Source organism: Dromaius novaehollandiae, chromosome 1 (genome assembly GCF_036370855.1).
Source record: "Dromaius novaehollandiae isolate bDroNov1 chromosome 1, bDroNov1.hap1, whole genome shotgun sequence".
NCBI lineage: Eukaryota > Metazoa > Chordata > Aves > Casuariiformes > Dromaiidae > Dromaius > Dromaius novaehollandiae.
In genome coordinates, this window is record NC_088098.1 from 30,832,574 (window position 1) to 30,855,301 (window position 22,728).

General features: G+C 36.6%; 1 protein-coding gene across 1 annotated transcript in view; it reads left to right on the forward strand.

The window, feature by feature from the left end:
- Positions 1–22,728, forward strand: part of ARID2 (AT-rich interaction domain 2) — a 111,199-nt gene that overhangs the window by 67,824 nt on the left and 20,647 nt on the right. Inside the window, exons 7-15 of the mRNA XM_064508195.1 lie at positions 9,065–9,131; positions 9,223–9,473; positions 10,584–10,680; positions 10,759–10,968; positions 11,257–11,424; positions 12,691–12,766; positions 15,812–15,946; positions 16,443–16,642; positions 17,035–19,907. Coding sequence (XP_064364265.1) covers positions 9,065–9,131; positions 9,223–9,473; positions 10,584–10,680; positions 10,759–10,968; positions 11,257–11,424; positions 12,691–12,766; positions 15,812–15,946; positions 16,443–16,642; positions 17,035–19,907 — 4,077 coding nt within the window. The remainder of the gene's footprint in view (positions 1–9,064; positions 9,132–9,222; positions 9,474–10,583; positions 10,681–10,758; positions 10,969–11,256; positions 11,425–12,690; positions 12,767–15,811; positions 15,947–16,442; positions 16,643–17,034; positions 19,908–22,728) is intronic.

A 22,728-nucleotide genomic window follows, 5' to 3' on the forward strand; every position in this document is an offset into this window, starting at 1 on the left:
GTGAGCATTTTATGGTGAATGAGAGCATGAAATATATCTGTAAGAGGTTTGACATTCTAGCATATTTGCTGTAATATATAACAGTTTTCTTGAATAGAGTTTCAACTAATAATTTCTCTGGCTAAAATAGAAAGCTGGATTATTTTGATGATTTATGCTTTTTATTTTTCAAATAACAAATATGAAATGATAGACTGCTTAACTCCTTATGAACTCATACTCAGGTTTCCACTGCATTTCTTGATTTTCTTGTATACTAAAATGTCTTACAAGTAGTGTAGGGAAATATTTGTTAGAAGCTCTTTTCATTTGTCTTTTGTTTTATTTTTATATAACTTAATTTTGGGACAAGTTGGCCAACAGTCATGTTAGCTAAATGGTAAATATTACTGAAATATCAGTGAATAGATACCCCAACCAAAATTTCCTAAATGAAGTTAAGAATGAAAAGGTAAGCTCTCATTTTTGTTCATATTCGAACGTGAAAATTGGTTTGTGTGCTGAAGGTGTGTGTCAAAAATAATGCTTCATAATCTTTGTTTCTGTTTTCCATTGAGAAATATGTCCAGAAATACTGTGAGTTTTGTGTTTTGGTTTGTATTTTTAAAGTACTTAGCACTTCTGTTTTGACTTCACCCCACACTGTCGCAGACTGTTGCTGCTCTAGATCAGCAACAAGCACCATATCTAGGTCTGTAAACATTTGAAGTTACACAGAATTATAATGTATTATATGTTTGTTAATTATATAATCTTAAAAAATTGTGGTGGATAGGACAGATGGTTCTGATAAATGTTTTTAACTGAGTGTTAAGTAGAACCACTGTAGCTGCAATAAGGTTTACTAATGACAAACTTGGATGTTCTCCAAGATCTATTTTTGAACATGACAACATGTATAGTACCACTCCGTAGTGAAATACTGCAGAAAGCATGTCAGAAACTAACACCACATCTAAAAATGTGTCTAATGCCAAGAATCCAGATTTTTTCAGAACATCTTACTTTAAACATTTGCTTTGACCCCACTACTGGAAGTAATTTATTTTATATTGCAGCTGTGAGTGTATCAAAAAAGAAAATAGGGAAAGCATCATGGGAGTTTCTTGATGCACAGTGGAGATACTTTGGGTAGAGATTGTGTATCTGAGCTTTTATTTATTTTTATTTGCTTTTACAGCTTCAAAATTAATGGAATGGCTCTTCAGTGTTTGTATTCCCTCCTTTCTCTATGTTCTCATCTTTTTTTCAATTTTTTTATTTGGTTATTTTTATTTTTCTGCCAGTTGTTTCTGTCTCACTTTTCTAAGGTCATCATCATTTGTTTTTCAGCTATAATGCCAGCAGATTAGAAATTCTTGTTGAGATGAAAACAGATAAGAGCTTTTAAGTAGGAGGAAAAAAATGCAGAATTATGAATTAAAGGAGATAAGATAGATAGCAATAGCATGAAATCAGAAGTGGGAGAGATTAATGGAAAATAGGGGGAAGGCAATTTCTTAAATAAATGAAGTAAAATGTAAAAATGTAAAATGTAGTGAAAATGGAGTTACTCAAACTTTGTACACATCACCCTCAGACCATAGTAGATCTTGTCATGTGTTGGAGTCTTGGGTTTTTTTAGTGAGAAGTATTAGAAATCCTAAAGCGGTTTTGAAAATGATCCTCAGAGTTAAATTCAGGATTCAGAGAGAGATAAGCTTGGGTTCTTTACAGTTGCATGTCAGTTTAAGTGGTAAGCCAGTTTTATGCAAAAAACATTGAATTTCTAATCTTTGTTACCAGAAAATAGCTTTTCAAATGCAATGCAAAAATATAAATGCTATGTGAGATATAGCTCTAATATGTTCAGAACATTTAACGTCATCTATAAAGCTGCTGTTATTGAATGAACTTTCTTCCAAGTTCCTCCTCCTGCAAATTAAAAGATATGAAAATAATCTTGGAACCTTGGATTTTATAGAGGCGTTTAGTTTTAGTTTCATTTTCAATGACTATATATGTTATTTAGGATAATTTAGAATTATATAATTATATACTAAACATGGTTTATGGAAGTTTTTAATTAACATTTCCTTAATATGAGCATGATATTTGCTTAATATGAGCTTTTTAATCTCTTAATCATATTAGTATTTTTACATTACAATTCAATAAAGAAAAATGGCCATATGTTTTTGCATTATTTTTCTCTTCCTTCTGCTACATCTTTGCAGATGCTAGGAGTGGTGCAGCATCATCATTAGTATTTCTTCCCCCATTAAATATCTAAGCAGTAACTGTTATTTGTTTGGTATTCTGTCAGCCCTTTGAGTTTTGTAATTTATCATAAAGATTTTTCTCAATTGCTTCAGCACCCATACTTTGGTTTATTACTCTGTTGTCTTCCAGTTTTGACTTAAAATCGTGCTACTTTACATCTGCACTCTTCCTGAAAAACTCTTTGCTACAGCTAGAATTCTGTTACTGCTTTAATTAAATAGAACTTCCTTTCTGTTGTAATTTTATTATAGTATGTTTTTACTTTAATATGAAGTATAATGGTTTTATCAGTCTGTTTTCTATATATTCTGTGCAGTGATCAACTACAGTAGATCTCCGTTAAATTTCATCCATCCTTCTCCTTACTTGGCATGATCAGGCATTTTAGGAGCACGTAGAAGTGTGTGTATGTGTGTGTCTTAAACAGTAATTGCTTAATTTTTCAGAATTTGTAGTAAGCAGTCATGAGTTTCACCAAGCTTCCTAAATGGTCAACAGTGTCATGATTTTTCCAGAACCGCTTACTAGTTTGGTGGTGTCATGTGCATGAATAAAGGAGCTTATCTCTTTTGTCATGTCTTCCAGCACCACTGACATTCCAGATGAAGATGGAAAGCAAAGTGTTTTTTTATTTTATACTAAACTTTGAGGGAACCAGTTGCTTAACTTTTCGCCAATACTTAGTGTTACAAGAATTTCCAAAAGTAGTTCTTTAAAATTTCCATTATCTTATCCTCAGTGCCACGTATTTTCTGACTTTCTACAGGCTTACCTCTAAACTGAACAAAATGTCTTTATTAATCAGTGAACATGAACACATACTTAATCTCAGTTCCATTAGTTGTCAAAACTTGAATATCATTTTAACTACAGCTTTGTTTGGAAGCCATTGTTATCATGCCTGCTGTTTTCCCTGAAGCTTTGCTAATTTGTTGCTTTCTCCCCTTTTGATTTTTTTCAGGTGCTCCCAATAAGTTTAAATCTCTAGTTATTTGGATTGACAGGATGTCCTTACTTAAAGATTGGAACAGCTGGCCTTCAGCCAGTCATCTTGTATCTCTCCTTGTTCATTTGTATTTTTTTTCCACAAGCTCTGACACTTGTCCTGCTCAGATGTGCTCTGATCAATACTTTACATTTTTTTAACTGCTTCATTTCTCTTTGTATTTCCTGATCTGAGCAAGGTGCACTTGTGAGTATAGTTTCTATCATTCAAGAATACTCTGTTAATTTAGCATGCTCATAATTAGATGGATTTAGCTGTTTGTCCTCATATTTCTTTCATGTTTTCGGCAGCTGCCCAGAATTTGATGCTGTGTGACAGTAATTTTATTAAATTTCTTCGTGCACTATTCACTTGTATAATTTAAGCATTTTCTTTCTTGTTCTCACATCTTGGATTTCTTGATGTCCCTTCAAGTTGTTGAGTTCCAAAATCCATGCTTACACAGTCTTTGTGCTTTCTTTATTGCTTTACATATTGCTTTACCCCTCCAGTTTTATTTTTCTTGTTGTTCTTTCTTATTTGTATAAGTTTAACAATAATTTTCTTCACACTTTTTTTTGAATCTTTCACAGATAATGCTTAGAGAGAGCTCCTTACAAATTTAAATGCTTGAAATACTTTTCAAATGTCATCTTTCTTGTCTCCCCCACGATGCTCCATCAAGCTATCAGTCTCAGACCTGACTCCAGTTGAACTCATATTTTTTGTTGGCCAATAGGTAGTCGTAATTGTTGCTACATTACATGAATTACAAATTCAGACATTCATTGTTTTTACAGATGGTAATTTAGTTTATCTGATTTCCAGTGAATTCTGCGTAATCCTGTGCATCTTTTTCCAAAGGAACTCAGCTACTGAGAGTAATCAGATTATGCATGTGAATCGAGCTCTTTAACCCTTGTCCATTATCACTTGCCATCTGGATGTCGTGTAGTCAAGCATTATTTGTTTGCTTCTAAGTCTTAACTTTGTATTTCCATTATCAGAGTTATATCATGACCTAAAGTATCTATGCAGGAGTAACTTCACTTTTTTTCTTCCTTTCCTTTTCATTTCTGTTGATATATAGTAGCAAATTGCAGCTATCCGTTGTTTATAGTAGGGAGTAAATAACTGCTTGTACATGAATTTCTTACGTTTGCTAAGTTAGTTGTTTTCTTGTCTCCATGTCATAAGTACATTCTTCAAAGGAAAGCCTAAGAAGCTTGACTTAACTTCTCTTTTTGCACCTCTGCCTTTCCTTTGGGAAAATAAAAATTCTGGCATGTTTTGCCAAGTTCTCTTCTATCAGATGTATTTGGAACACTGTATGTAGGTTATTTAATTCTGTTTTCCACTTCATCCTATCTAGCCTCTGTGATCTGTGCCCCCGATCATTTTGAGATCTTTTCTGCTTAGGCAGGAAACCAATGTTGAGTGGACTGAGAGCAATGAAACCAGTCCACGTACATCCACAAAAGAAGGTGATTTAGGCCAGCTCTTTCCCAGTAAAGAAAAGGAATAGAAACTGCAGATTCATTCTGAACTGAAGAAATCTGAACACCTTTCTATAGGAGTTCAAGATGGTGATCACTGCAGGTAATCCTAGTGCTTTGGAAGAAAAATTGTTACTTTGATCATTTCCCAGCAGGACACTCACTTCTAGTGTGACAATTTGTCTGAGGCACACAAATCTGTACTCCTCCAGAATCACAGAGAATCACTTTCAGAACACAATGCTATAGTTTGTTTGTTTGGTCTTTTTCCTTACTATGTTGTAAGGGTCTTTGTAATTAAGGAGCTTCATAACTCCAGTTAAGGAATGGAAAGTACAATTTGTGTTCATGAAAGGCTTATCAAGGACTTTTTTTTCTACCTCAGGAAGTCTTAAAGTGTCCTGGAGTTTACTTTGGGTTTCATGGATTCCTCTGTCTTAGTGAAAGACGCAGAATTTGTATTCACTGTTGACTCTGAAATAGTGTTTATATGGTGGTCAGATGAAATCTGTTCCTCCATAGCCCCTCTCTCAAAAAATTTAGTGGCTGAAATGCTTGGACAACTTGATTTTATACCTGTGATTTGGATGAGACTGTCTCACTCATGGGATTGATTCACTATACTTCCATAATTCTTTCATATAAAGCTGTACATAGAGCAGTTATTGCTCCAAACTGTTTGTCACTGAACAGAATAATAACAGTTCTGATGAGGAGCTCCTCCCTCGACTCTCTTGTGTAATAGTGCCTAACAGTATATAGTTTCTTGGAAACAAAAGAAATGGTGTTCTACCTTCCACATCATTAGAGACAGATGCCTCTTTCTTTGGATAGCAACTCACTTCAGCTATCCGTGGTCAAATTTTTAGGTGTTTTGGAGCTCAAGATGGTGGCAAAAGCCTATCAGGCTTCCATCTGTACATTCAGAATTTGATTGCAACATGTTTATGTCAACAAGGAGTCATGGGAAATGCTGTCACCTCTGTAATTCCCAGCCCCTTTCTGAAATAGATGCATTAAATACCGCGTGTACTGATCTGTGTCTGGCCTGCTGGGGTCACACTTGCAACACACTACTGATAAGTTTAAACTTTAAGTTATTGGCTTTTTGAATGAAAGATGTAGAATAATGTTTTCTGAGATTCTCCCCTGATCCCTGAATCAGAGGAAATTGTCTTTGTACTGATCACTACAAGAAATTGGTATTCTCCTGGTCCAGAGCCAGACTGGCTGTAGAACCAAGGATGAACTTACTTCTGTTTATTATTTTTCTTCTCTTTTTTTTTTTTTTTTTCTGGTCGTGAGAGCATTTCCCTCAACACTCTCTCTGTCAAATCATCCACAAGCTTGTTGGGATTCTGTTAGTGTGGCTGAAACAGTTTAATTCTTTTCTGTATCCTCTGTGGAAAGAAGCCTTTCTCACTGTTGGGGTGAATGACTAGAGTGAAGAGAATGTGGTCTGTCCACCTTATAATATCAAGGTGTATTTGGCTGTACATCTGATTTGAGTCTGTATGTTCTCAGGCTCTTCTGTCTCTGGTGGGTCAAGAATCTGAAAGGGTTAGTTAAGGGTTTTTCTTTCTGTCAGGGTCCACTCCCAGGCTCTTTCTACTTAGAGACTTCCTCGTGAGATAGCGTATTGTTTAATAACCAGGCATGAAATGGCTAAGCTGTAACTTCCTCTGAACTAGGGTTCAAGTGATAGCACTCAACCTTTTGCAGAATGTCGTGAACCTTAAGATCTGCAAAGGGTTCACAGAAGGCGTTGTTTACAACTCCAGTAGGCATTTCACAGTTGTTAAAACACCTAGGGCTGATGCTGTCTTTGAGAATGCAAACCTACAGTTTTTAGCCAGGTAAAGACTCTGAAACACTCTTTCAGGTAAAACAGTGGTCATGGTCAGCCTTATCACCCACAGGGCTTATGTACGTAGAGATAAACACTCAAAAGAAGAGAGAGAAAACTATATGTATGTATTTTCATTTTAATTGTTCTTTTTGAAGGTGTATTTTGTATCTGTGTACTAGTTCACAGCCTAGCCTCCAGATTCTCTTCCTTAGAGCTGTAAGAGATTTTTCAAATTTCTAGGATTGAGAGGAACTGAGGGTATGGGGACACGCACACTATTGTGATTGATGTGGGCAACAGGGCTTGTGGTTATGCTCTAGGTAAACCTGAGGCAAAAGTTCTAGTTTGAGTGGTTAGCATTTTATGCTCTCAGCATGAGCATAGAACAACTTTGAAGAATAACCATTCAGTGTAAGTAACCTCTGTTGGTGCCTTGGTATCTCTCATTTTAACTTCTAGGAAGGAGCCTTGTTCTGTCCTCTTCTGAGGAAGAGAGTTTCATTTGACCTGACAACTAGAATTCACAAACTGCTTCTTTAGGAAGGGGAGAGGGCAGTTCCTCAGTTGTTCAAACAACTGGAATGGATGTTTATTGTAAGAGTTTTAGGTGAGAGGTGCAGTTCTCCAACAATATATTTCTGTTTTCTTCTTTAGCCATTAGACGTTGTGAGCCTTTATCTTCAGCACGGCCTCTAGTGTCTTCACCTGCAAAAAATTTAAATCCTCATTTTCCATTCTGTTGAGAATGTATTCAGGATGATTTACCTTTTAGATGGAAAAATTTACTCCTTTATGACACTTTTTTTTTGCCAGAGATTTTTAAATGTTTCATTTTGGACTATAAGCTTAAGTATTTAAAGGCCAAAAACATATTAGTGGAAGATTCAACTAGCAAAATGTGATGACACCGTTCCTAAACATTTAACTGTGGCAGGGGTTTTAACATTGCATTGTAATTGACCAGGGCCTCTTCCAAAGAAGAGATTCAGGTTGAAGTTGAAGACTTTAAGTATCTCTGCTCAATCATCAAATTTTTAAAATCTTTAACTGATTAAACAGGTAGTCTTTAAAAGTCTCTAAGATTTTCCTTTTAAGTAGGAGTGCAACGTGAAGGCTTACTGTCTTCATTGCTTTTCCAAAAGGAAACATAATAAAGGAAAGTGAGTGTGTACTGACTGATAAATTTCCAGACAATATATTTTTGTAGGCTTCTTTAAATCATGGCTGAAACCTCTTCCTTGAATGTCTCAGTCTCCTTTGCTGAAAGGAGGGGCAACTCAAATGAAGTACATTCTGCAAATTTTACCTGCATGCCTTGGTCTTCTGTGGTTCCCTTGGTAGCCTCGATATTAATTAGAAAAATCTGTTCATCTCAAACAGTAAGAAGTTGGACTTCTATCTAGCTGTTTTTGTCTCTGCTCTGAGGTAATAATCCTTCTTTCTATGCAAGTAATCCTCTTTACTAAATAGCACTTGTGTGTTATTTGGAAGCATTGCAGTGGAAAATAAAAATTCTTTTCCTTGCTGACCTTGCAATTCAGAAAATCTGTAGTATTCTATTTTTCAAGAAAACAATACTGACAAGCTTGGTATCAGTGCTGTAATTTAGTAATTACATTTCCATAACAAAGTTTTCTCCTGCTGTTCAGCTGGTTGTACCATCATTTTATTTTTATCCAGATTTGCTTGTGGTTTTATTCTGCAATCAGCCAAAAGAGTAGCTGCATTTCAGTAGTAAGTCAAAGGAACTATAATATTTTTAGTTTTCAAGATTGATCTTGTAAATCCTGATCCCTTGATTTAATTCTGATTTCAGCAGGGATAGCCACATAGCAAGGATTTGCAGATCAGGACATATATCTTGAAAATAATTTGAATTCCAGTCTGGTGAAACATTGTTTTGTTTGTATTTATAAAGGTTTTTGGTGATGATTGTCATTGCTTCTGCTATTTCATTGATTTATGATGATGTGAAAAACATAGCAGAAGCTTAAAAAAAAACTCTCCAGATCAGAAATCTACTTGTACTGCTAACAGGAGCTAATATCTACTGAAATGGGGAGAAGGAGTCTTCTTCTGCCTTAGGAGTTCATTGCTTGTAGAGGGGGAAGGAAGATGAACTGTACTTTTTCCCCTTATTATCTCTGTATTTCTAATTTTCTGTGGTAAGCTGTCCATATAGTTTAAATAAGTTGCTTCAGCAAAGAAGCATTTCTAGGGTAATGTTGATTGATCGTGAATGTGTACTTCTGGGGCTTGGAAGGAAAAGTTTAGTAATGTGCTATACTGAACATCTGTGAGTGAAAAAATTATCGTTATTAGATAAATTAATAACCAAGGTATTAGGGAATTCTTAAAGAGCTGTTCCTTTTCCATGGGTAAATATTTTAAAGTAATGGAACTAAAAAACAGTTTATTATCTAAGGAAATATCATCATCTATAAATTAATTTTTTTTTAATTCTTTCTTCAGTTTTGGAAGGATATTGTTGAGGATACTGAAGTACGAGACCTCATTTCTGATAGAAGCAAATCTCAAGGTGAGACATCTTGACTAAACTTACCAGATATGTGTTGCTAAATAAAGAAAAGGAAGAAGTGATTTTATTTGTTTACTTATTTATTTTGTAGAAACTCCGTCAGAAGAATGGATTTGGGAATCCTTATTTCATCCACCTCGCAAGCTGGGCATTAATGATATTGAAGGACAGCGGGTACTTCAGATCGCAGTGATTTTACGTAATCTTTCTTTTGAAGAGGGAAATGTAAAACTTTTGGCAGCTAATCGTACGTGTCTTCGGTTCCTGCTACTCTCTGCTCATAGTCATTTTATTTCTCTACGGCAATTGGGGCTTGACACACTAGGAAATATTGCAGCAGAGGTATGTGCTTCAAAACAGAACAATTAAAATATCATTTGATGAAGGCATTACTTTAATGTTAATTAAATGAATTCTTTTCCTTGAGACCAGCAGCAGTAAATATATTCTTCTCTGAATTTGTAAATAGTAGTTAGAAAATGAATATGCAAGGCCAAACATAAAATACAGAGAGTGTGTGTCAGTTTGCTTAAGTAAAATTGCATGGAGAATACTGGTTATATAAGGAGATAAAAAATCCCTCACACCGCATAATTTTCCATTTGGTTTCCCAGACAGAGGAAGGGAATTCATCTAAATTCCTGTAGACTGTACAAAAAATTCCTTTGTTTTATACTATATTTAATTATAATTTCAAAATACTACATTTGAGAAGGAGGGTAGCAGAAGGTTTTATGTCATAAGTAGCAGGCACCGATATGCTAGCCACACACCATTGGGTCTGTATCATGTGAGACATCTTTTTGTCTTCAAAGAGATTTGAATGTTTTGATATCATTGTACAGACAAATTACACAGGTTTACAGGCAGATGTGCACAGGTGTTGCTTACATTTTAAGATATAACAGGTACATTTAAGATAAGACAATGAAACTTGCAGTGTTGGTGCATTGCTGAATATCTCAAAAGGATGCCATTTTTGCCATGTGTCCAACTCTTCTTGAATATTATTATAATGTGTGAGAGCTCTGGTCAAGAAGCAGAAGCCTATTGTATTAGATGTCCCATAGAAACAGGATGGACAATTGTGATTGCCTTTAGGAAGGAATGTTGTTCTTGCGAAAGTTCTGTACTTTGTTGGACAGTAGACTATATTTGTGTATACTGTTGACTGCCTAGGAATAAAGTTATTTTCCGTATTCTAAACACTGGGAAGTACAATTTAAGTTTACCCACTGCTTCAGAGCAGAAAGGGAAGGAGGGCTAAAAGAAAGTGCTAGCTACTTTAAATTGCAGGGTTCTGGTTTGGGGAACAGAAGTGTCTTTTAGATGTGCTGCATTTAAGGACTTTTGAATGTTATATTTTGATTTGCAAATCTAGGGATTTGAGCCATTATCACTGTATGCATAGTGTTAGACATAGCTTAAATAATTTTTTTTCTTTCCTATCAGCTTCTTTTGGATCCTGTTGATTTCAGAACTACTCATCTAATGTTTCACACTGTTACAAAATGCCTAATGTCAAGGGATAGATTTTTAAAAATGAGAGGTAAGGTCTTGAGCTATTCTTGTTGTTGTATTACAATAGTGATTATTGCTGTTAAACTATTTTGTATTCATTTTTCAGGCATGGAAATCTTGGCGAATCTTTGTAAGGCTGAAGATAATGGTGTCTTAATTTGTGAATATGTGGATCAGGAATCCTACAAAGAAATCATATGTCATCTCACGCTACCAGATGTGCTGCTTGTAATCTCAGCGCTTGAGGTGCTATACATGCTCACAGAAATGGGAGAAGTGGCCTGTGCAAAGATTGCTAAAGTAGAAAAGAGCATAGGTAAGGGAGAAGCAAGATAAAATCTGTTGTGCTTGTTTGTGTAGGAAAAAAGAATCAAGAATGTCATGTTCAGCAGTTGAAATAATGTGGCTTGTGTGTTTGTGTGCAAAGTAGGGATGGATGTTACAATACAAAGTTTTACTAATTAACTGTGTTTCCTCAAGAAATTGATGCTGCTGCTTTTTTTTTTTTTTATATACATGCCAATTTTAAAGGAAATCAGTATGTCCTAGTAGCATTCATTTGTTTGTCCTAATGTCATTGTCGGTTTTACATTTAATACTTTAGATACATTAGTATGTCTGGTTTCTATGGACATCCAGATGTTTGGAGCTGATGCACTTACTGCTGTAAAACTCATTGAGCATCAGTGTGTTAACCAGCAAGGAGTACCTGATGTCAGACCACAAGTAATGGAGCATGGTTCCTCACAGGCCCATGCAACAGCTGTCCCAGGTGAGTATCACTGTGAGACAAGATACTTGTCTACAGATTTTTTTTTTTTTTTTTTTTTGTCCTCTGTGGTTTTCTGATTAATTTACATAAATACAAATGGCATTATACATAATATAGGTTATTTTTACAGACACTTATTCACAAAACAAATATTTATATTTGTTATTTCAAAACTGTAGTGAAACAACTTTAAAAAGACTCTTAAAATTTACTGGAAGCTATATACTTTTTTTTTTTAAACTTGTTCAGTAGGAAGCAAAAAGATTCCATTCTAGATTATTTCCATGATCTACAGAGACTTAGAGATTTATTTTATATTGTGCTTTACACAGAATAATAGTGGGCAGTAACATATAATATATAGTAGAATTCCAGAGACAAGAAATGCATACAAAATCATGTCTGTATTGAAGTCACTAAACACTTCATTATGATGTGAATCAAGTTTTAACTCTGTCCCTTTAAGCTTGAGGAAAAAAAGTGCTGTCTTAATTCATCTTATCTGCAAATTAAATGGTAATGATGATTACTTTCTGCAGTTTTATTTTAGTTAAAATACTTGTCCTTTTGAAGATGATGGCACGATTAACTATTATTGGTCAAAGGGAATAGCACATGCACCTCATTCTGTCTTTACTAATAAAAATACATAGCAGTATACAACAAGTGCACACAAGATGGAACATTCTGAGGAAAAAAGAAGAAAGAACTGTTACGATAGGTACTAGTTTGTGTGTCTAAGTGTACTTCTGGAATGTGTTCAGAAATCACAGTGAATGCGACTGGAAAAGAACGTGAATAAAAGGATGAACGAGAGTGAAGCTAAGGAACCTGTGTGACATCGCAGCAAAATTCTTTACAGTATACCTGTTTCCACTTATGAACTGGAAACATAATTGCTATGTTGTTGTGTCTATTCTGATGGAGAGTTGTGCTGCTATTGAATCATTTTCAGTATGCTAGCCACCTTAGTACTGAGATTGACTGAGAAGCTGTCCTCCACTAAGTGCTTACTTTGGATTGCACTGAAGTGGTGGCCCTGGCTTTGGCCTGACCAACTTCATTTCGGTGAATTTTGGTGCAAATCTGTAGTCTGCTTAGACCACCTCTGTGACTTGCCTTAGTTGGGCATATGCTTGCTTACAAAATCAGGAGAAACTGTAGCAGTGAAAGTCATGGCTTTGAAGTGCTCCATTCAGGAGAATAATAATTGTTTCAGCAAGGTTTTTTGTTTTTGTTTTGTTTGTTTTTTTTCATTCTCCACAGCCTCTAGGGCAGCGCCGCATGTTGCTCCACCACCAGGAATAGTAGAAATAGACAGCGAGAAATTTGCATGTCAGTGGTAAGTGTATAGTTCCACTCAAATACTTTAATGAAGAAGAAAAAACAAAAATGCCTGTATTCATGTGTCAAACAGAATTTTCTAGCTTGCTTCTGTTCACCATTAGATTCATTTTTCTGAGAAGTATAAAGTAAAACCACTCTGTCATTGCTTTGAAGAAGAACAAAAGAAAAGCTCAACCAGAATGTTGACAGTTTATACTTTATATTAGTTATTTTCTCTCTTAGAATAGAATTTATTTTGATTTTGAACTCTAATCTTTCTTTTTCCTTAAAATTGTGGAGAAGCATTATCTGTTTAATCAGTGTTTTCATCTGGTAATATGTCCCTGTATTATTGCACCAATACAGAAGTAATTCTCAAATTATGAAGGTAGGGCCCTGCAAGACTGATCTGACCATTGTGAGTCTCAGGCAAGTTAGAAGTAGATTAAATAAAGTCTCTCCCCTTCAAATTTGCTTGCTTTCATGATATCTGTAATAATACTGTTGATTACTTGTCAGATATTTAGAGGAAAAACTATTTTCACTGTGATTCTCATGTGGACTGAGTGTGATCTTTCTGAACTATTTTTGACTTACATAAATCTACTCATGTTCTAAATATTTGTATTAATCAGTTTGTGATGGACACTTCCACCTCTACTGCTTCATGCTTTGTGTGTACAGGAGTTATCTTACTGATCATATATAGGCCTTCAAGATGAAGTGGGTAGAATTTTTCAGAGCTTAGCTTAGAATTTTCAAAGCTCTTCGCTAATCAAGATTCTGGTTTATTCTTACTTTCAGTAGAGCTCTGAATGTATAGGAGAAATGTTGTTGTGTATTCTTGCTGGTCAACTGTTGTTGCACCCATGCTTCTATTTACGCTCTGCAAAGCATTATTAATATATACTGTTGCTAGGTTATGAAAAATTTCGTATTTAGATATTTATACAGGGATAGGTGGAGTCACTGCAGTGGAATTTAGCCATCTACAAGTTGTTGTCTAGCCAAAGTTTGTTTCCTAGGCTTTTTAATTAATGAAGGGAGAAATTCCTCTATAGTAAGATGAATTACCTTCACCTGCCTAGTCTCTGATAAAATGAGTTATGAGCTACCTTCTGGTGGCACCTTCTCTCAATTGACTATAGAAAGAGCTAGACATCTAGCTTATGGTGGCAAAGTTTGAGAGAAGGCAAATCTTGCACTCTGTAGAAAATGTAAAATAGAAGTTTTGACTGTAAAAATAATAATAGGCATGTACTGTGCTGCAGTGTGCAGTACTGTCAAATGACAAATGCAATGAAACAAACCCTGTAACATATTATGAGGAAGACTTGGAACATTTGGTTTGTTTCTGATCCTGTGTACAGCATGCTTCTCCAGGTCTGTGCTGAGTGCTACTGTATTTTGTACTTTAATTTTCTTCCAGTTAGTCTTAGATTGATATAAGCCAATGGAAAATAAAAATTGGCAAAAACCCCCCACCACCACCTTTCTTCAATTTGAGAGCATAGAAATAGCTGCTTCCAAGCATTTCCATCAGTGCAGACATGGAGAGTCTTACATCCATGTAAATTTTTATAGTACGTTTTAGCCATTGATTCCTATTGAGAGGAATTGAAAAGGAGTAAATTGTAACAGTAGAATTTAGAGAAGTTACTATCTCTTAGAAGCAGCAGAAAGACGAGGTATTTAAACTGACCTTCCTGCATGTATTATAAGCCAGCTTAGCCTGAATAAGAGTCCTCTTGTAAGGTAAGCAAATGTGACAGTGCTAATCACTAATTCTCAGTCACCAGTATAAGTCCCAAATATCTTCTGTTCTGTTTGCTGATACCAGTTATAGTGTGTGAGTCTAATATGACATATCAGAGAAATGTTTATCGCGCTGGGTATACCAAATTAACACCTAGACTTTCTGTTGTATTGTGTGATCTCAATTTTTGTAATAATAGAATTGTAACTAAACTGCAGAAGAAATGGTATTATATTTATTTTTTACTGGTTGTGGGAGAGCATAATTTAAATAATCATTTGCTTTTTCTCTTTAAAAATATCTAATTATATTGGGATTCTAGGACTCTATAAAGGGGTATTTAGTGTAATTTTCCAAACTTTCAGCTCAATACACTAAATACTGGCAATTTTAAAAGATTTTTTGTTCTGTCTGAGCCTGTTTGCTGGTACAGGAACTTGAACACTGTGTGGGGAGTTTTTATGTATCTGTTTGCTGCTGGGGATGAACTGTTCACATGTCTCTGGGCTAGAATAATGGATCTCAAAGAAATAAACAGAAAACTGTTTCCTCTGTCGCAGCTTCCTGGTTGGGGATTGGAAGGTCTGTGTGTTCTGTGGAGATTCTGTATGAGATACATACATACATCTTATCTGCCTGGAAATTTAACATTAGGCAGAACAGGTTGTTCAAGGATTTTATGATGTTTGAATACTGTGTGACTCCAGGAATGAGTGTGTGCGTGTGTGTCTGTGTCTGCATGCACACATGTGCTCTCTTAGAATCCCAGTCCCTTCTCTCCCACCTCCCCACCTCTGTCAGAATTGGAGGATTAAGATTGTTATTCTGTCTCTTATCTTAAAGTAAGACTGCTTTACCAGATCCGTTAACAAAATCTTGTTTTTGACACAAAAGATGAGTAGACTTCTGATAGAAGTTTTTGAAGGAAGATTGACTGTTCAGTCCATCTTTTGAAACAATAGAGTATTTGAGTAGTAAATGTAAAGCTTGCAGGCAGGAGCTGTCACCAAAACGTTCTTTTTTTTGGTTTCTGAATATATAATAAAACTACACATGCATATTACATATGTAAATAAGATGTTGCTTGTAAAACACTGAGCACATGTCTTAAGGGTCTTATGTGTTCAATCATAAGCAGGAAGAAGTAGAAAGCATGGAATAGACATTTGACAAGACAGTACATTAAAATGCCATTTTCCAAATTGTTATCAGGTCTCAGTTCTCTGTGAGACAGACAGAAGTGTTTTAACTCTTTTAAAAGTACTATCTCTGTACTTGCTTCATAGTTTATTTTTCCATCTTCAGGTTGAATGCACATTTTGAGGTGAATCTTGATTGCTCAGTCTCTCGAGCAGAAATGTACTCTGAATACCTCTCTACCTGTAGTAAATTAGCTCGAGGTGGAATCCTAACATCAACTGGATTTTATAAATGTCTGCGGTAAGACAAAGTTTATGCAACAATAAAGAAGCAATTGTATATGCTCAATACTAATCTGCACTTTCAGATTTTGAGGAAAACACCTACAGAGTTGAGTCTGAAAGATATCCAGTTTGGGAATTTTAAGTGGAACAAATGTTTATAGTTTAATTAAATTGATTTTGTTCTATTTCAGCAACTTTGTTAGAGTTCCATCTATGCTTATAGCTATTGTTGTTCTTTCCCAGGTAGTTTTGGGAGGTATTGTAGTTTTCATTTTTCTTGTATAAGAACTTGGCCAAATTCTGGTGGACGTATTAGTCCTCAGCGATGAATATTCGGATGCTCTTGGGGAATCCTGCTGTACCGTAAAGCTGCAGGCACTAGTGCAATCACAGAAAAGATATGTGTTTGCCCTCCCTACGCGTAAGAGCAGAGTTTGTTAAAACAAAAAGAAAAACAGTAGGAGAATTGACTTACTGCGTTTATTAACGTAAATGTATGTTGTATTTGGCAGAACTGTCTTTCCAAATCATACAGTGAAGAGAGTAGAAGATCCAAATAACAATGGTCAAGCACATATACATGTGGTAGGAGTGAAAAGGAGAGCTATACCACTTCCCATTCAGATGTACTATCAGCAGCAACCAACTTCGTCTACCCCTGTTGTCCGGGTTGATTCAGTTCCTGATGTGTCTTCGTCTCCTTCGCCAGCAGGTTTTTTTAATTGATTAAATATCAACTATTTTGCATTGATTCTGAAACTACAATAACAAAACAAAATTTTTTGAAAGTAGTTTCAGTGATAAAAATAGCTTGAAGGTATTGGGAGTAGGGGCCACATGTTTTAATTCATTCTATTCAGTGATGTTAGAAATAGCATTGGACTATGTACTTGCATGCTGTCCAGTATTTGACATCTAACCCATATGCTTGTCAGTCAGCAGACAAGCCATGTTGCGCCACCATTAATTCAGATCCGGTATAGTTGAGAAGAGAAACTACTTCATATAGAATTATAAATTCAAACCTTGGATTTAAAAATTTTTTTTATATTCTGTTTTGAAATAATCGTTGCATTTAAACTTTTGCCTTGTTTATGTCAACAGGAATCCCACATGGGCCACAAAGCGTAGGAAATCATTATCAGAGGACCCCTATTAACCAGTCTTCAACTTTGACAGCAACACAGATGTCTTTTCCGATTCAAGGCGTTCATACTGTGGCACAGACTGTTTCTAGAATTCCACAGAATCCTTCAGTTCATACACAGCAGCAACAAAATGCTCCAGTGACTGTTATACAGAGTAAAGGTCCAGTTTCCTGTGAAGTAATGAAGGCCACAGTAATACAGGGCTCTGTTCCCCAGTCTGCAGTTCCTGTTACTATTGCTGTGGGAGGAGCACCACAAGCTTCTAATCAAAGTCACAGCACTACAGGACCACAGCCGTCTGTTACTGTTGTTAGTTCTCAGACGTTACTTCACCACCAACCTGTAATTCAACAACAGTCTCCGCTGCATGCAGTGGTACCAGGACAGATACCTTCGGGCACTCCTGTTACGGTAATTCAACAAGCTGTACCTCAGGGTCATATATTTGGCAGAGTACAAAACATACCAGCATGCAGTTCAGCAGTTTCACAGGGTCAACAGCTAATCACCACATCATCACAGCCTGGGCAAACTTCATCTCAGCAGTCCTCTGCTGGTAACCAGCAACAAGATACAGTCATCATAGCACCACAGCAGTATGTCACAACCTCTGCATCTAACATTGTTTCTGCCACCACCGTTCAGAATTTCCAAGTAGCGGCTGGGCAGGTGGTGACTATTGCGGGTGTCCAAAGTCCACAGACTTCGAGGGTAGGGTTTCAGAATATTGCACCAAAGCCTCTGCCATCTCAGCAAGGTCCACCTAATGTGGTACAACAGCCGATACAGCCACAGCAGCCACCACCGCCATCCCAACAAAGCGTAGTGATTGTAAGCCAGCCAGCTCAGCAAGGTCAAACATATGCACCAGCCATTCATCAAATTGTGCTTGCTAATCCAGCCTCAATTCCAGCTGGTCAAACTGTCCAGTTGACTGGACAGCCAAGCATTACTCCATCTTCTTCACCATCCCCAGGTCCAGTCACAAATAATCAAGTTCCTACTGTTATGTCATCTTCATCTACCACTCCTCAGTCACAGGGACCCCCTCCTACTGTCAGCCAGATGCTTTCTGTGAAGAGACAGCAGCAGCAGCAGCATTCACCAGCATCATCGCAGCAACAGGTACAGGTACAAGTACAACAACAACAACCACCAATACAAATGCAAGTTCAGTCACAACAAGCTAATACAGGAGTTGGCCAGCCTAACTCTGGTGAATCTAGTCTGATAAAACAACTGCTTCTTCCGAAAAGAGGCCCCTCAACTCCAGGGGGTAAGCTTATACTCCCAGCTCCACAGATTCCACCACCTAACAATGCAAGAGCTCCTAGCCCTCAGGTGGTTTATCAGATGGCCAATAACCAGGCACCAGGTTTTGGAGTTCAAGGACAGTCTCCAGCTCAGCAGCTGCTAGTTGGACAACAAAATGTTCAGCTGGTCCAGAGTGCAATCCCGCCCCAAGGGGCAGTACAAACAGTACCCATTTCTAACTTGCAGATATTGCCAGGCCAGTTGATCTCAAACAGCCCAGCAACTATTTTCCAAGGGACTTCTGGCAACCAGGTTACAATAACAGTTGTGCCAAATACGAGTTTTGCTACTGCAACTGTGAGTCAGGGAAACACAACTCAAATCATTGCTCCAGCAGGAATTGCAGTGAGTGGAACACAGACAGGAGTTGGGCTACAGGTGCAAACACTTCCAGCTACTCAAGCACCTTCAGCTGGACAATCACCGTGTACTGCTGCTCCCCCATTCAAAGGTGATAAAATAATTTGCCAAAAGGAGGAAGAAGCAAAGGAAGCAACAGGTTTACACATTCATGAACGTAAAATTGAAGTTATGGAGAATCCTTCCTGTCGAAGAGGAGCTGCAAACACCAGCAATGGGGATGCAAAAGAAAATGAAATGCAGGTGGGAAGTCTTTTAAATGGGAGAAAGTATAGTGACTCCAGTCTACCTCCTTCTAACTCAGGGAAAACTCAGAATGAGGCCAATCAGTGCTCACAAGTCAGTAATGGGCCATCATTAGAAATGGGTGAGAACGGAGCTCCTGGAAAACAGAACTTTGAACAAATGGACACACAGGAAATTAAAAGTGATTTGAAGAAGCCCCTAGTTAATGGAATCTGTGATTTTGATAAAGGAGATGGTTCTTATTTGAGCAAAAACATTCCAAATCACAAAACTTCCAATCATGTAGGAAATGGTGAGATATCTTCTGTGGAACAACAAGGGAATTTGGATGCCATGCAGCAAGATACTGCCAAAGGTGATCAAGGGGAAAGAATTTCTAATGGGCCTGTATTAACTTTGAATAGTTCACCTGTTGTAAGCGGTACACAGGAGGCTGCAAAACTGTTAACCCAGCAACTTAGTGGTACCAACACTGATTTACCTAATGGACCTCTAGCTTCAAGTTTGAATTCAGATGTGCCTCAGCAACGCCCAAGTGTAGTTGTCTCACCACAATCTACAGCCTCTGTTATACAGGGGCATCAAATCATAGCAGTTCCACACTCAGGACCTAGAGTGTCCCAGTCTACCCTGTCATCCGAAGTTCGGTCTACTAATGGCACAGCAGAATGCAAAACTGTAAAGAGGCCAGCGGAGGATAATGACAGGGAAACTGTTCCAGGAATTCCAAATAAAGTAGGAGTTAGAATTGTTACAATCAGTGACCCCAACAATGCTGGTTGCAGTGCAACTATGGTTGCTGTGCCAGCTGGAGCGGATCCAAGCACTGTAGCGAAAGTAGCAATAGAAAGTGCTGTTCAACAAAAGCAGCAGCATCCAACCACGTATATACAAAGCATGGTCACACAGGTATGTTGCAGTGTACTTTTTATTCCAAAAACCTATAATTATGACTAATACTGTGAAATGAATGCATATGAAAATGTAAACTTAGTTGATATCTCTTACATAGTATTTAAAATACTAATTAAATGATAGTTTCTGTTCTTTCATGGACTTAAGTTCTGGGTTTTTTGCATGCTTTTGTGATGTCAATGACAGTTGAATTTAAAATAGTTTAGAGGGATTAACTTAGGTTGCAACCTGATACACAGTGAGGAAAGTACTTTTGTTTATTGATTGTTTTTTTTAAAACAATTTGTTATTCTGAAAGCAAAAATTATTCTTTATATAGTCTTGTGAAAACATATATATCAGTATTGTTTCTCATTTGATTCTTGGTCTTTATTGATTATAGATGGCTGTGGGGTTTCTTGGGGTTTTTTTGTTTGTTTCTTTGTTTTGCATAAGTTAATCACCAAAGCTACATCTGGCTTGCTGAAATGAGTTGAAGTTCTTGCACTTAAAGATGATCTTGAAAGGATAGTAATAGCTTCACAAACTCACCGTAGTCAGGAGAAAAGACTATTTTGTAAATTTGTCAAAATAATATTAGTTTTATTAACACAATAAGTATTTTTATTTAATTCTCTTTGACAGACTTTGGGGAGGGCCTTTTTTTTTCCTGGTTAAACTGTTTTTACCTTTTTAAAGTAGTAACTCCTTAAGACTTTATTAGAAACGAAGTATGTCCATCACTTGTGTGAGTTTTAATAACTACAGATGATCGTGTCTGAGATTGTTTTGTTCCCTAGAATTTATTTTAGCTTTGTACATGGACAGAAAATCCCTCTCCAAAAAACCATTTCTTACCTAAATAGGACCAGTAGACTGGTAGGTTTGACGGTCACAGAATTCTGAGAGACTGTGGAGAGGAAATGAAATCTGACTGTATGTTAGTGGGTTTTGACCTGGAGTTAAGACAATTAATTTCCTTTTATTCTTATTTTCATTTTTTTTTTGACGGTGTAGCACTTGTAGGTGTGTAGTCTTTATGGGCTTGAACAGAGCTAGAACTTGAGTTCGACAAGTGATGGCTAGTGCCATTTCTTTTTCTGTGTCAAGTTTGGTTTCTACTGAAAGTTCTTTGATGCTTTTCCTTGATCTGGTTGTCAGAAATCAGGGCTAAAAATTAAAGTTCTTTTTTTCCTCTCACACAGAGATTTTTTTCTGTAATATGTTGAAAACCTAAACAAAAACTTTTATGTGAGTTTGAGAGAGATCTGTGGTGGGTTTTTTTATATATAATTATTTATCTTTGTTTTTACTAGAAATCATTTGACTGAAATGAAAATGTCTGTTGGCAGCACAGGGAGAATGGAGTAGATAAATTGTAGATTTTCTGCAGCTTGGATATACTAACTATGCCTTGCTTTTTGCACTGATTGTATTAGGGTATTTCATAGTTCGGCCTTCTGTATTAGCTTGCCTAAGGATTTGGCTGAAATAGAAAATGGCCAGAATTGAATAATTATTTCTGTAGTTATTTGTTCCCTGGACATGTGGCCAATGAGCATTAGCGGTTTTATCTCAAAGAGGTGCTGTGCTGTCAAACTCCCAGACTTTTTTGAGGAAAAGAGCAAGAGCAACGTAGTTAACCCTTTCCTTTGGATTAGATTACCTGTTCTCTCATGATAGCAGAGCAAAAGTTCTTTAACGAGTATTTTCTTTGCTTACAGTTTCTTTAAAAATGGGTAAGGTACCATTTATTTTTTGACACCATTATTATTATTTTCTGCATTTTTCCATTACCTGTACATACAGAAAAACTGCCAGCTTGCTTCTGCCATTCAAGACAGGTCTGCAGATCAAAGTAACCCTTGTATGATGTCTGCTCCATGGAATTTAGTTCATTCTCCTGTCCGTAGGATGTCCTTGATTTCTTCAGAATTACAGGAATGTGGGAGAAGGAGTTTATTAGTTTTGATCTTGGTGAACAATCTTAATTTGCTGGCTACATGCATTAATCATTACATGTGGCTGTTTATTAATCATGTGTATTACAATAATGTTTAAGCACTAACTGATGATAAAACCCATTTTATAGTACTCTCTTCAGATATAGTGGACGTCCTAGTTTGGTTTAAAACTCTTAAGAATGTTTAATGCTCCTTTAAAAATGAATGTGGGGGTGTATAAACAGGCCTGCTCTTTCCTGCCCTGCCTCACCCTGTAGGTGCTGAGCAGCTGCAATAGCCATTTCTCTGTTGAAAATCCAGGTGCTAAGCATTTCCAATATTGAGTCTGTTTTTACGAGTATGTCAAAGTCATCCAGAAGTACTCAGATATAGCTTAATTCTCTTGAGCTCTGCAAGTTCTTCCAATAACTTTTGTTGGAGTTAAGCCCTGTATAATCATACGAAATACGGGCATCTCCTATTTTCTCCCTCCCATCTTGAGCCTGTTTCTTGCACAGTAAGCAGCTTCCTTGACTCTGACTTTTGAAAGAAAGCAGCTAACAAACACTGTTTTCAGTACAATGTCTGCATTGTTTTATTGTCTATGCAGTATCTAGTGTATACTTGATATGTTGCAGAAGAAATAGGGGAGCATGGTGTGAAATTTATTATAGATATAATGCAATGAAGAAAAATGGTAGGGGATAGGAATTAAAGGGATAGATGCAACTATGGCAAAATTAAATAGCTGTTGAAGTTAATTATGTGTGTTTTCCCGTTTCTTTGCTGTCTTAAAATTTTATTTTAAGATAAAGCATGTATTTCAGAGAGAAGTTAGAAGGGAAAAGAGGAGGAAAACTTGTGATAAAATTAGAACACAAGAGGAAGGCTGG